This window comes from Apodemus sylvaticus, chromosome 1 (genome assembly GCF_947179515.1).
Source record: "Apodemus sylvaticus chromosome 1, mApoSyl1.1, whole genome shotgun sequence".
NCBI classification, from domain to species: domain Eukaryota; kingdom Metazoa; phylum Chordata; class Mammalia; order Rodentia; family Muridae; genus Apodemus; species Apodemus sylvaticus.
Window position 1 is genome coordinate 171,198,756 of NC_067472.1, and position 14,232 is coordinate 171,212,987.

The 14,232-nt window shown below is 49.4% G+C and overlaps 1 protein-coding gene across 1 annotated transcript; it reads right to left on the reverse strand.

The window, feature by feature from the left end:
- Siglec10 (sialic acid binding Ig like lectin 10) lies at positions 1-9,810 on the reverse strand. The gene is given in 13 exon segments (XM_052164649.1): positions 1-533; positions 4,661-4,772; positions 4,888-4,975; positions 5,253-5,537; positions 5,611-5,868; positions 5,967-6,014; positions 6,217-6,480; positions 7,133-7,180; positions 7,993-8,271; positions 8,405-8,498; positions 8,500-8,786; positions 9,461-9,555; positions 9,695-9,810. Coding segments are annotated over 13 exon segments (2,178 nt in total). The 5' UTR covers positions 9,751-9,810; the 3' UTR covers positions 1-269.
- Between the last annotated feature and the right edge of the window lie 4,422 nt (positions 9,811-14,232).

Genomic DNA, 14,232 nt, shown 5'->3' on the forward strand with positions numbered 1-14,232 from the left:
TTGTTTTGTTCATCTGTTTATTAACTTACATGAGTGTGCATGCATGGGCGTGAGCCACGCCGCACACGTGGGGAGTCAAAGGACAGTTGGCGGGAGGTCCTTTCCACCATGCGGATCCTGGGGATCCATCTAAGAGCTCATCGAGCTTGGAGGCAAGCACAAGAACGCCCCCACCCCCAGATTACTCTTAAGGGGAGAACCTGCTTTCTTTCTGAGGCCCTCTTTACCCCTCTACCATTTAGGCCTCAGTGCTCAAGCCCAGGACATCCTCAGTGAACTCTGACTTCTGCGTAGTCAGAATAGGTGTCTTGGGGATTCTGGGTCTCCCGCGCTCTGAGGCGGGAGAAGTTGAGAGCAGCATAATGGAGTTCTTCCGGGTTATTTTCAGAGACTGGCGTCTGAGAGGATGATTTGGGGTCGGGGAAACCAGTGGATGTAAAATGTGGGTCCTTCTGCTTCTTTGGTTTAGGGGAGTGAGCGTCCAGGGGTGAGCTCCCAGAAGGGGTGTCCGGTTTGGCTTTCCAATTCTGAGCCTGAGGGGATAGCAAACACGCTTCGTTATTCACTCAGCAAGCAGATGTGCACCGAGCGTGTGCCCGTCACTGGCTTGGGAACTGAGGCTCTAGCTTTAGATCCCAAGGAACAAATGACACACAAACAAAAATGTCATGAAGGCAAGTGATGAAAACAAAGGCTGTGAAGAAAACAAAGCAGGAGTCAGGGCTAGAGAGATGGCTCAGCAATTCAGAGTGTTTGCTGCACGTCCAGAGGACCCACACTCACAGCAGCCTTTTGCTGCACGTCCAGAGGACCCACACTCACAGCAGCCTCTCCCAGCAGATCCTAACCCCTAACTTCAGGGAATCTGAGCCCTCTTGTGGCCGCTACGAGAACTGCACCCACATTGGGCATAAACACATACATGTGCACTCACATGTACACATAATTAAGTGTAAAAGTAAGGCACAGAGCTGAGTGTGGCGCACACCTTTAATGCCAACACTCAGGAGACAGGGCCAGGTATGTCTCTATAAGTTTGAGGCCAGCCTGTTTTCCCAGGCTAGCCAGAACTACATAGTTGAGACCTTTATCTCAACAAAACTTAAACAAAATAAAGAGTCACAGCTATAGATTAAATAGTCTCACCACAAAGAAATACTTAATTCTGAGCTAGAGAGCATATGCTAATTGTCTCAGTTTGACCAGTGTGCTGTGTGAGTGGAGTGGCACCCTGTACCCATCAATAGGCACAATTGCTATATATAAATGCTAACGTGCACGATAAATGAACAGGTCAGCCTGGGCACTTATGATGGGGCGATTATAAAACAAAGAGCATTAAGTGGAGCCAGGAGCCATGCGGTTTCAGAGGAAAACTCTCCCAAGGAAGGAAGCAACTAATTTAACTATTCTGAAAGAGTCTAGAGTTGTGTGCTTAAGAAAGATCCCCCAGCTGCTCAGAGAAGGGGAAGGGGCATGGGGGAAGGAGGATTGTGGGAGAGGGTGACCAGGAGGGGGATGTAGAGTGAACAAGTAAAATGAATGAATGAATGAATGAATGAATGAATGAACAGGATAGGGCCCAGAAGAATGGCTTGGTCAGTAAAGGTGCTTGTAGTACAAGCTTGAAGATTTGAGTTCCATCCTTGGCATCGAAAATTGAAAGAGATCTGACTCCTGGAAAGTTGTCCTTAGACCTCTGAATGTTCACTTGGCATGCACAACTCCCAATAATACTAGCGATAAATTATACTAAATAAAGATTAAAATTTGAAATTAAAAGCACAGGGTGCTCTAGGTGACTACACAGTTTGTCTTGCAAAACAAGTGAAAGTATCTATTAAGAAGTCCCCAAAAGCCCGGCGGTGGTGGCGAATGCCTTTAATCCAAGCACTTGGGAGGCAGAGGCAGGCGGATTTCTGAGTTCGAGGTCAGCCTGGTCTACAGAGTGAGTTCCAGACAGCCAGGGCCACACAGAGAAACCCTGTCTCGAAAAAAAAAAAAAAAGTCCCCAAAATGGTGTTGGAAATCCAAAGAAGTGATCACGGGGACAGGTGGGGGTGGGTGTTTTGGGGGAAGGTTAATAGGGAATTGAGGTGTTTTAATCTATGATTTTCTTCAACTTTATGTTTTAGAATGATCAAAGTGTTACAAAAATGTCCAAAGTAGGGCCAAGGGTGAGCTCAGGGCAGAGTGTTTGCCAAAGCCTGAGATCCCATGCCCAGCACCAGATAAATCAAGTATGGTGGCACTCGCTTCTTATGTCAGCACTTAGAGGGGTAGAAACGGAAGCATCAGAAGTTCAAGGCTACCCTTGGCTATACAGGAAAATCCTTAGCTATGAAGGGAATTTGAAGCCCAGCCTGGGCTACATGAAAGCCTCTCTGGAAAATAAAATATCACAGAAGTAGTGCTGCGTTCTGTACTCTGCGCAAGATCCCTGTGACCCTACTCCAGTTTTCCACTGTTCACACCCTAATTTTGATACAGTAGTCACACGATGCTGCTATCTGAACAATGTACATTGTTACCGGCCTTCTAGGGGAGACTCCTATTTAACTCACCTTCAGAGTGCTCCTATTTTTATAGACCAGTCTGAGCATGCCCAAAGGCACTTCTGTCGTGTTTTCTTCTTGACCCATGACCTTACACTGAGCAGGGGCATGCTCCTTAGTGAGACATGCTGGGCAGTGTGTGTCTTAGCCGGGCATGCTCAGGGCCATGCTCCTGAGCTGGGCATGTGAAGGAAACTGGGTGACCTCTAGGTTGCCCCCTATGCGGATAAGTATAGGCCCAGTTTGGGGCCCTCTGTTGCTGTTCTCATTGACTAGGACAGTTAAACACAAGTGGACTACAGTCAAGATTCAGGGACCTGGGTCATCGTGGACCTGAGTCTCACTTATCATTACCCTTTCCCTAAAGCAGTTACGCACCTGTCATCTGTCTCGTGTAGTCCAGGTTGGCCTTGGATTTATGCACAGTCACAGACAACTTTATACTTTGGATCCTCCTGCCTCCACTTCCCAAGTGCTTGCCGTGCGCCACTATGACCGCTTTCAACCTGGGCTTGGGAATCTGTGCATGCCAGAAAAGAACTCTACCGACTGAGCTACATCTCCATCCTTGTCTCTGTAATTTTGTGACTTTGTCAGTGAGATATAAATGGAATCATGAAGTAGGGAATATTCAGACCCTTTCCATCTGCATCTCCCTAAGACTCAAGTAAATCGTCCTACGCATCAAGACTTTAACTGGCTGAGCAGCACTGCAGAGGAAAGGTGTGCTTGTGTGGTTTCTGCAGGATTTTACATGCAGAGAAATGGAGAGGAAAAGACAAGAGCCGAATCAGAGGACGTAATGAAGAAAGCAGCAGCGGTGTCCAGCTGAGATGAAACGTGACCTGCAGAGTTGAGGGAAGACTGGGGTGAGGCAGTTTGGATCAGGTGATGGATCAGTTGTGGGGAACAGGGCGGAAAGACTACGCTGAGGCTTTAGCTTGCTTGGGGAAGGCTGTTACTATCTGCTGAGGGGGAGGGGATGAAGGGAGGGAGGGAGAGAGGGAGAGGGATGGATGGGGAACACGAAGGCCCAGGCTGGTCAGATGTTTTTGCACAGCCTCAGGTAAGAAATGTCCACTGATGTCTGAGAGTACATGCTCCCTGGAGGGTTGGATAAGGGTCTGGAGTGCAGGGAAGAAGCTGGGAGACACAGATGTTTGTGTGAGTCATCACCAGATAGATGTGATCTCATGGTTGTACCTAGTGTTTATTAAGCTCTCAATTAGGGCCACAGACTCCTCTGAATACTTAACAGATGCAATATATAAAAATATACAATGTATTATTTTGTTTTACTTATATGATTATTAAATAATATTACATAATATTATATAATAAAATGATATATGCTATATTATATTAATATATAGAATCCCAGGAGGCAGGCACCACTATTAGCCCACTATTGAAGTTGAGGCACAAAGGAGTTCAGTGACTGCTCAAAAGCATGTGATAATGAACAAAAAGGGGAGGAGCAGCGCATATGAACCCAGCCAGCGGACTCTGAGCCCTCTATTTAATCAGTAGGATGTACCATTTCACAAGGGCATTAATAATTATTCTTTAGGGCTGAGGAGGTAGTTCAGAGGTACAGCACTTGTCTAGCTAGCATCCACCAAAGAAGGGCTGGGGGCGTGGCTCAGTGGTAGAGCCCCTGCCTAGAATCCCCCAGGGAGGGGCTGGGGGCGTGGCTCAGTGGTAGAGCCCCTGCCTAGAATCCCCTAGTGAGGGGCTGGGGGCGTGGCTCAGTGGTAGAGCCCCTGCCTAGAATCCCCTAGTGAGGGGATGCATGTACCAGGTATGGACATGGCTCCAGGTTCTGTCCTCAGCATAGCAACTACAGATCAAGTCGTTACACATAGGTAGTCATGCCCTTGGTGGTGGCAATAATAGAAGCAATGTAATCTGAGCCCTGGAGAGAGTTCCTCAGACTTGAAAACAGAAGAAGACGTGAAGACTTAGAAGGAGCCAGGGTTTGGATTTAACCTTGGATGCTTTTTTCACCTTCGCATCTCTAAAGCGTGGGCGTCAGGAGGGCTAGGGAAGGGATATGCGCAGAATTAGCAGGGAATGTTAGTTTGAAAGTACAACTGGCAACTCACCAGGGATCTGGTCTTGGGGACCACATTGATGTAATCCAGGATTGTGCTGCCCCGTGAGAGCTTGGGCCTTGAGGTTTCCTCCTGGGTTCCTTTCTTCTGTAGGGTCTTCATGCTGAGGGAATAATCTCCACCTTCTGTTCCATCTGCCCTCTCCGAGGAGGTCCATATCCCAGCTCTCTCCCAGGACGCCCATATCCCAGCCCCCTTATTAGTTTCCTCCAGCTCACATGATCACGATGAGGCAGAAGGCAAGAAGAGCTGTAACACCAAAACCCAAAACTGCTCCCTTGGAGAATGCTGTGGAACTGTCTTTATCTGAAAAACAGTGAGCATTCCCCATGTGTGCAGGGTCTTACACACAACACTGAGCATTCCGGACTCCATTTTCTACTGCACACTGTGCCTAAGTTTCTTCCTATTTCCGTCTAGAAAACATGACTGCGTCCTGGGCCGGGAATCTTGCCTTCCCTTCTGCTCCCCTGCACACACACCTAGGCCATGGCCCTTACCTTCCCATGCTTCAGCCACAGAGCCCTACTGCCTACCCTACTGAGCCCCCCCACAGAGACTCTTAGTCCCAAACGGTCCTCACTAGGTAGCAGCAGGACAGAGGTGGTCTGGGCCCCGTGGGTGTTCTGGGCTTCGCAGCTGAGCCAGAGGTTGGGCCCCAGCTCCTGAAGGAGGCTCAGGGAGCTGTAGACCCAGGGTCCTGTGGAGCTGGACAGGACCGTGAAGGAGGCATTGCTGCTGTTCCCCTCCAGCAGCCCCTCCCCCAGCCGCCAGCGCAGGGACGGGGCAGGCCAGGCTCTGGAGGAACAGTTGCAGTGCAGACCCTTGGCATCCCAGGAGCAGGAAGGTGTGGACATCTGGGGTGGGTCTGTGGAGAAGGAGGAGGACGGTCAGCAGCTGGGTCCTCATCACAGATCCCCGGTGTCCTTTTCCCCACTCACAGTGCACAGAGAGGCTCAGAGAGATGTGCTGGGCGCCCAGTGGGTTCTGTGCAGCACAGGTGAATTCTCCTTCATGTTCTCTCTGGACCAGAGGCAGCTCCAGCACCCCGGGCGCTGAAGTCTGGGTTGGAATCGGGGTCTGTGTCACCCAAGCCCAGCTCACACTGGCTGGGGGATTGCTATCGGTGACACAGACTAGACACAGGCTTTGGCCTTCCAGGACTGGGAGGGAGGTGCCATTGCTGAAGACCTCCAACACTGGGAAGGACAGAGGGCAGAGTCACCAGGCAGGAGTCCACAGGGATGCCTCCCATCCCCCACCCAGATGCCCACCTTCCTCTGCCCATCCTTTCTACCTGTCCTGTTTGCTTGGGAAACAGTCACTCTCAGGTCCTGTGGGGGATCTGCAATGAAGACAGGGAACTGGTTCCACACAGGCCAGGGCCTTCTTCCTGGGCAGAGCATCCCCCCCCCCCCAGAGATGGGAGCTGTGGGTGAGGGGGTGCATCACTCACTGGGTCCCCAACACAAGCTGCAACAGTGTTCTAACGGTTGTAGCCTGATTCTCCTCACTTCCCCTTCTCGTCTTTGGTAGATCGTACTCACACAGCACAGAGAGGTCCAGGGTATGTTGCTGGGAACCCAGCCTGTTCTCTGCCTGGCAGGTGTAGTGCCCAGAGTCCCCAGATTTCACCCAGGGCAGCTCCAGTGACAGGGTTCTAGACCCCAGAGGGCTGGACCAAGAGAGGACTCGGTCCTCTAGGACCCAGCTCAGTGTGGCAGGGGGCTGGCTGTCAGCAGTACAGAGGAGACGAAGAGACTGGCCTTGCTCAGCTTCCAGATGTGAAGGATTCACAGGCAATTCTGGGACTAAAGAGACACACACAGAGAAGAGAGGATGAGATAGACAGTGGTAGAGAGATAGAGAAGGGTGAAGATAGAAATAGACAAAAAGAGAGGCAGAATACAGAAACAGAGGAAGGGTGGACATAGAGACAGAGAGTGATGGTGACAGACAGACACAAAGAGACAGTCAGACAGACAGACACACACACACATGAGAGAGACAGACAGACAGAGACATAAAGATAGATAAAGGGGGCAGAGAGACAGACATAAGACACACACACATACACACACACACGAGAGAGAGAGAGAGAGAGAGAGAGAGAGAGAGAGAGAGAGAGACAGACAGACAGACAGACAGAGACAGACATAAAGATAAAGGGGGCAGAGAGACAGACATAAGACAGACACATACACACACACACACACACACGAGAGAGAGAGAGAGAGAGAGAGAGAGAGAAACAGACAGACAGACAGACAGACAGACAGAGACAGACATAAAGATAGATAAAGAGGGGCAGAGAGACAGACATAGGAAAGGGAGAGGGAATAAGATGGAGGGTAGGAGGAGGCAGTAGAAAGAGTTCAGACCTGTCCCCTCCCCCCTCCACAGACTTTTCATTTCTCAAAGAGGACTGGACCAGCCCCACACAACCCCAGTAGACCAGCGTACCTGATACATTGTCACGGAAAATGCTGATAGCAAGAGGTCTGGGGGCATCTGGGAGAAGATTGTGAGCCAACTTCAGAGGGGAATGCTTTGTTCCTCATGAGAAGTCCCTCAGGGAAAGAAAAGCACCACCATCCCAGAGAAGGCACATGACCAACCAGAAATGAAGCAACCATTGCCTCACAGGGTACAGGCACACCCAGGATGGTGCACCCTCCTCCACTTCATTTTGAGTGTATGTGGTGAACATGCTATATGTGTATGGATGCACATGTGTGCACATAAGTGTGTGTGGGAGCCAGGTATTGACGTAGGGTACCGTCCACATTGTTTATGGAGACAAGGTCTTTCACTGAACTCAGAGCTTGCCAGTTGGGTAGCCAGTCGAGCTAGCTAACTTGCCTCAGGGATCACTTGTCTCTGTCTCCCAAAGCCATGAGGTTACCAGTGGGGCTACCATGCCTGACAGGCTTTTATGTGTGCTCTGAGGGTTCAAAATCCATTCCCCACACTTGTAGGTCAAACTCTCTATCAGTTGAGTCATCCATCCCCAGCAACCCTTTGTCTCCTTTTATACAAAATCTCTTGGATTCCAACACGTGTATATGCTACGTAGCCAAGGATAACCTGGAGCTCCTGATCGTCTTGCCTCCCCTCCCCAGTGCTGGAACATAGATGTGCAGCCACCACCTCTCATATATGTGGTGCTGGGAATGGAAGTCTTTGGCATGCTGGGTAAGAACCCTACCAACTGGTAATATTCCCAGCACCCCTCCATGAACTCTCCTGAGCATGGAGTTGGGGGATTCTCTACCTCCCACCACCAGGACGCTACACAGCCCAAAGCACCATATCACACTCACAGGCTACTCTTAGTTGCACAGTCCTTTGCGTGGTCTTTCTAGAGAAGTCCAGCTGACACGTGAGCTCAGTATCATGGTGTTGAAGCCCTGGGGTAATGCTCAGCACTGAGTAGTTGGAGGTGTGTGGTCTGGTTTCTTGGAAAGATACAGCATCCCCCCTCCAGGAGAAAGAAGGAGCTGGGCATTCATGGGAGGTCCAGGAAAACAAACAGGCAATGGTCACTGGCTGCCCTGGCTCCAGGATCTCAGGAATGAAGATATCTGGCTTCTGCGTCAGAGCTAAGAGAAAGGATGCCAATTCTGTGACTGCATCTGCCCCTCCCAGAAGTAGCCTTCTTTGCATCACAATTATCTGCCACTGCCCCTGCCCCAGTGAGAGACAAGGGTTCCCTGCTGTGTCCACAACTCTTACCTTCCACTTGCAGCATGAACCCCTCCTTGAAAGTGTATTTCTCACTTCCTCTCTCAATCCGGAAGAAATACTTTGTTGAGTCTCCCCACTGAACATACATCTCTGATTAGCAAGGAGCAGTTCTTTTGGGGGATATCCCCCAAGAGCTGGAATCGCCCTTTGGCTCCCCAATCTAACGCTTTAACTTTGTTATTTGTGGCCACTGGAAAACTAAGTGATGCTTTTCTGATGTCTTTGAACCAGTAGCCATAAGCTGGGATACGGTCATTCCATCTTTGCTCAGGGGAGGAGAAGGAGCAGGGCACAAAGACACACAGACCCTCCTGTGCCTTCACAATTGTCTGCACCTGTAGGAAGTACATCTCCATCCAACCTTGAGACCCTGTAGGAGACAGAGGCATAACCTGTAGCCCCAGCCCCAGCCCCAGCCCCAGATCCAGATCCAGACCCAGACCCAGACCCAGACCCAGACCCAGCCTCAGACCCAGACCCAGACCCAATCCCAGACCCAGACCCAATCCCAGAGCCAGACCCAGATCCAGACCCAGACCCAATCCCAGACCCAGACCCAGATCCAGACCCAGACCCAATCCCAGACCCAGACTCAGACCCAGACCCAGGCCCAATCCCAGACCCAGACCCAGACCCAGACCCAGACCCAGACCCAGACCCAGACCCAGGCCCAGGCCCAGGCCCAGGCCCAGGCCCAGGCCCAGACCCAGACCCAGACCCAGACCCAGACCCAGACCCAGACCCAGCCTCAGACCCAGACCCAGCCTCAGACCCAGACCCAGACCCAGACCCAGACCCAGACCCAGCCTCAGACCCAGACCCAGACCCAGACCCAATCCCAGACCCAGACTCAGACCCAGACCCAGGCCCAATCCCAAACCCAGACCCAGACTCAGACCCAGACCCAGACTCAGACCCCCAGACCCAGATTCCAGCCTCAGACCCAGACCCAGACCCAGACCCAGACTCAGACCCAGACCCAGACCCAGGCCCAGACCCAGACCCAGACCCAATTTGGGTCACTGTGGCCTTGGGCCCACTCACCATCCAACAGCAAGGACAGCAGAAACAGCAGCAGTGACATTGTGGCCTTTGGAGGATCTTGGACTTGCACAAGTTGGCCTCCTTCCCCAGCTGGTCTGTGTTTAATTGGGGTGAGAGAGAAGGGGAAACGTAGGCGGAAGCTGAGCCCCGGGTAGGGTACTGGTGCAAGACGAGCTCCTGATGGTAAGTTCCCAGCCCACTGCATCTTTCCACTCCCTCCTTCCCCACAGCCACCTGCCTACTCCATGTTTTGTGGAGCATTTGGCTCTCGGACATTCGGAACGGATCATTCTCAGTCATCTCCAGTGGCTGGGAGGGAGGGGTCAGAGCTATGTCTGGCCTGGGGACCTGGCTGTGGGTGAATATAGGTTGGGGATTTTCTTTAGGTGCTAGGTCAGTAAGAAAGCAGAAGTAAAAGTTTTTGGTTGGTGCCTCTTGAAGCAAGTCCTGGTGGGTGCAGGAGAGCGAGACCTCCTGGCTAAACTGATGTTCAAATTTAAAAACAAATGGATAATCATTATATTTCTTGTTATGAAAATGTCTGGAATACCTTATGAGTCCTACTTACACTTAGAAGAAGAGGAGGAGAAAGAAGAAGAAAAGGAGGAGAAAAAGAAGAAAAAATTTGGTTTGTATGATGTTCAAATGTAACTGGATATTTCTCATGGTTTTTTTTTTGTTGTTGTTGTTGTTGTTGTTGTTCTTTGTTTCAGGCTAAATCAGATAAATACAGACTGGTCTTAGTTCTACCCCTTCATCCTCCCTTGTGAGCGACTGACACTTTGAAGTCTAAAAGTACCTACAGGCTTCAATACAGTTCAACACAGTTCCCCACTTTTCCTTCCTCTTCAGTCAGAGAACTGAATTTCCCACTTGTAATTTATGCATTAGGTTTTCCATATCTGGGGAATCAAGCAACGTAAAGGGTGCAGTGTGTGTGTGTGTGTGTGTGTGTGTGTGTGTGTGTGTGTGTGTGTAATAAACTTGAAGTGTTTCCCACAGGTTCCTGTGTTTGAAGCTTAACTCGTTGTGGTGCTTCTTTGCAAGTTCATAGAACCTTTAGTTTGGGAGCAAAAGTTAAGAGAGGTGGGTTACTGTGTGTGTGTGTGTGTGTGTGTGTGTGTGTGTGTGTGGTAAGACCTCTGAGGGCTAACATCCTGCCCTGACTCCTTCCCACCCTTTGCATTATGGCCGGCTGTCTCATGCTCTCAACACAGAAAGGAGCCAGTTAGTCCCCATACCATGCTTTTCTTACCACAGTGGACCTGTACTCTCTGACCTGTGAGTCAAAATGCTTCCCTCCTTCAGTGTCCACTGTTAGAGATTTTCTCACAACAAGGAGAAGAGAAACTAGCATTTTCTCCAAGATGCCCTCTTACCTGGTCATTCCTTTCCGTTTACTTTTCGTGAGTGTGTGTGTGTGTGTGTGTGTGTGCGCGCGCGCGCGCGCGCGCACTGCCTTTGTAAGCCAGGTGTGTTGGATCCTCTGGAGCTGGAGTTACAGGCAGTTTCGAGGCACCTGACATGGGTTCTTGGAACCGAATTCTGGTTCTCTCGGAGAACACTATGAGCTTTTAACCATGGAGCCATCTCTCTAGCCTCCCTTACCTGGTCATTCCCAAAATGACTCTGAGTTACGTCATGGCTTGTCTTCATTATCAGCCTCTGTGTGTCCATGGACCAGGCACCATGTTTCATAATCTGGGGATGCAAGGGTAAGCAGTCATGGCAGGAACTTACGGGAGGAGTGGCTGTTTATCCTGGGTAGAAGGAAGTCAACAGATGTCATGGAGGACGTGACCAATAGATGTCCCTGCCTGCATCCCTGTAAAAAACACTGTTTTAAGTATTAGAAGAATAATTTTGATTATTTGAAAAAAATCATATATTTATACAATGTATACTGATCATATCTATCCACCACTACTTACCTCCAAATACCCCCTAGTGTTCCCTATCCTCCTCCCACATTACACAGCAGATAAAATCCTCCACCTCTTAGGGGAGCTCATTAGAGTATAGGATGTTGTAAGGAGAGATGAAACATTCCATTCTGTAAAGAAGCATGTTCAGGAAATAAACTACTCAGAGGCTTCAGGAAGTCTCTGAAACTGAGTAGATTCATCAGATCTCTTCTTCTTCAAGCATACATAAGCAGTAAGGACTTATGGGAGATGGTTGCAGATAAAATGGGCAGCCTAGAAGAGGTTCAGGTCAGCTGAGCCACCCAGAAGAAGCAGAGGCCAGGGGAACTGCTTGGAAGAGACACTTTCCAACCTGTTGAGCTGCTTGTGAGTTGTGAAGTTCACTCTAGGTTTCACTTTGGTGAGTTGTCACCCATGCTTGGGTGGGCTTTGGTGATGGAGCTGTCTTTAAGTCATTTTTTTTCCTCCTGGGTATCTAGATTCTCTCACTGGTTCCCTATAAGGGGTAAGAATGTGTGTGTGTGTGTGTGTATCATGTCATATGAATAGTATTATGCTACATTTCTCAACTTCATGTCCTTATTTTTAAAAACAGACATTGGGTGCAGTTAGTGCTGCCCATGTGTGCATGTGGCCATTTCCTGGAACAGAGACAACTTACTGGGTGGTTTTTGCATTTCCAAAGGTTGGTGACTCTCTCTTTGAAGCCATCAGCTGTCAAGAGCAGATGCTCCTGGTCTACTAGGGATAGAGCCCTGGGACCTCCCCGGCCCTTGCTGGCTTGATCTTTGCACCGTGCTTCACTCTCATGTCTGCTAGATTCGCCTGCACAAAGTGGGGTAGGAAAGCACAGCGGCCTCTGGGTTTTTCCTCCAGAGATATAACCAATTATGGACTAACAGCATAAATAATGTGTCTATCCTGAGCATGTAGATTTTATCCTGAACTCCTCAAATACTAAAGCATGCATAGAGCTACACTGTGTCAGGGATTATATATAATTCAGAAATGACTTAAAGTACATGAGAGGATATACAGGGACCTGTTGCCAACACTAAATCTATTTTCTACTATTTGTTTGCTATTATCATCCATCCATCCATCCATCCACCTATCTATCTATCTATCTATCCACCTATCTGTCTGTCTGTCTGTCTGTCTGTCTGTCTATCCACCTGTCTATTTGTCTGTCTGTCTGTCTGTCTGTCTGTCTGGTGTTGCTATGTATGTAGCCTTCGCCAGCTGGGAACTTACTATTTAGCTCAGGTTGGTCTTGAATTCAGGATTCTTCTGCCTCAGGCCCCAGAGTTCTGGGATGCTAGGCGGGCACACCCCCATCTGCAGTGTCATTGTTGGCTTCAGTTGCTACTTGACAGTCCTGGGAAAATCTGGGTAATTCTCTCCATCGGATTGACCTGTGGGCATGTCTGTGAAGCATTTTCTTAAGTGCTGATCAATGTAGGAGGGCCCAGGCCACGGTGGGCAGTACTGTTTCTGAGTCGGTGGTTCTGGGCTATATCGGAAAGCAAGCTGAGCAAGCCAGAGGGAGGAAGCCAGGCAGTAGCATTCCTATGTAGTCTCAGTATCAGTTCCCTCCTTGGCTTCCCTAAGTGATGGACTGTGACGTGAAGTGCAAGCCAAACAAACCCTTTCCTCCCCAAGTTGTTCTGGTCAGTGTTTTATCACAGCAACATATAGAAACTAGGATATATATTATTATCCATTTTTATTCATTAAACTTATTCTTTGACAATTTCACAGATGTGCATGATAAATGTGATGACTCTCTCCTCTATCCGAGGTATATCCATTCCCTCCCTGCCAACCTCCCTCCTACCCAAAGCTCCCTTTTCATACATTCATGTCTTTTTGTGTTGTTTTGTGACCCAATGACTTTAACCAGGGCCATCCGTGTGAGCATGAGTTTGAAACGTCCATTGGAGTCTGATGGCTTACCAGTAAATACACAACTGAAGGCAATGACTCCCTCCTTCCCAGAATCTGTCGGTAGCTTGTCCACGTGGTAGCAGTCAAAGAATGACATGTGGCGAGCACTGCCTTGGGACACCGCGAACGAGGTTATAAGAGAAATGGCTGCCATCCTGCATGGCCTTTGGGGGACAGCCAGGACATGGTTCTGTCCCCTGGGACAGGGCCAACAGGCCTGGGTGTCCACAAGTGTTGATGGCTGCTGTGGGTGTGAGGGTTGTTTGTATTGTGTTGCCCTGAGGAATGTCCTCCGTATTAAAATTAATGGCTCCAAGATAATTAGAGGCAGCACGAGTCTGGGAGGTGGTAGTGCGTCTTAGCAAAATGTGTGTGTGTGTGTGTGTGTGTGTGAGAGAGAGAGAGAGAGAGAGAGAGAGAGAGAGAGCTATCTAGAGATCTCCAGAGAAAGCAGACCAGAGCGAAAGAAAGCAGAACAGAGAGAAAGCAAGCTGGAAAGCTGTCTCCAGCAGAGCACAGGCTGCCAGCTTGGACCCATAATTTGACTTCAAGTCGTTTGTTTCACCACGCCCAGACCCTTCTTCCTCAGAACCCCTTTCTAAGCCAAGGCTGGTCCTTGGCAAATGGCAGAGGTCCTCTTACCTTAGTGATTTTGTTCCCTAGATTGTTCTTGAACATGATTTTGTGCCTCCTGGGGCAAACATTTACATTCAGTTTATAAGACATGTTTGTTCTCGTTGGATGTCAGAACACAGCTATAGAACCCAATGTGGTCAATGTACCCTGAACCCAGATATGACCTTGTAGGGATCAGAGTAGCAGAATAAACTCCATTTTGTTTTTAAGACTCCATTTTAAGTTAACTTGCCCTTAGCGAGGCATGGCCCCCACCCTTGAGGT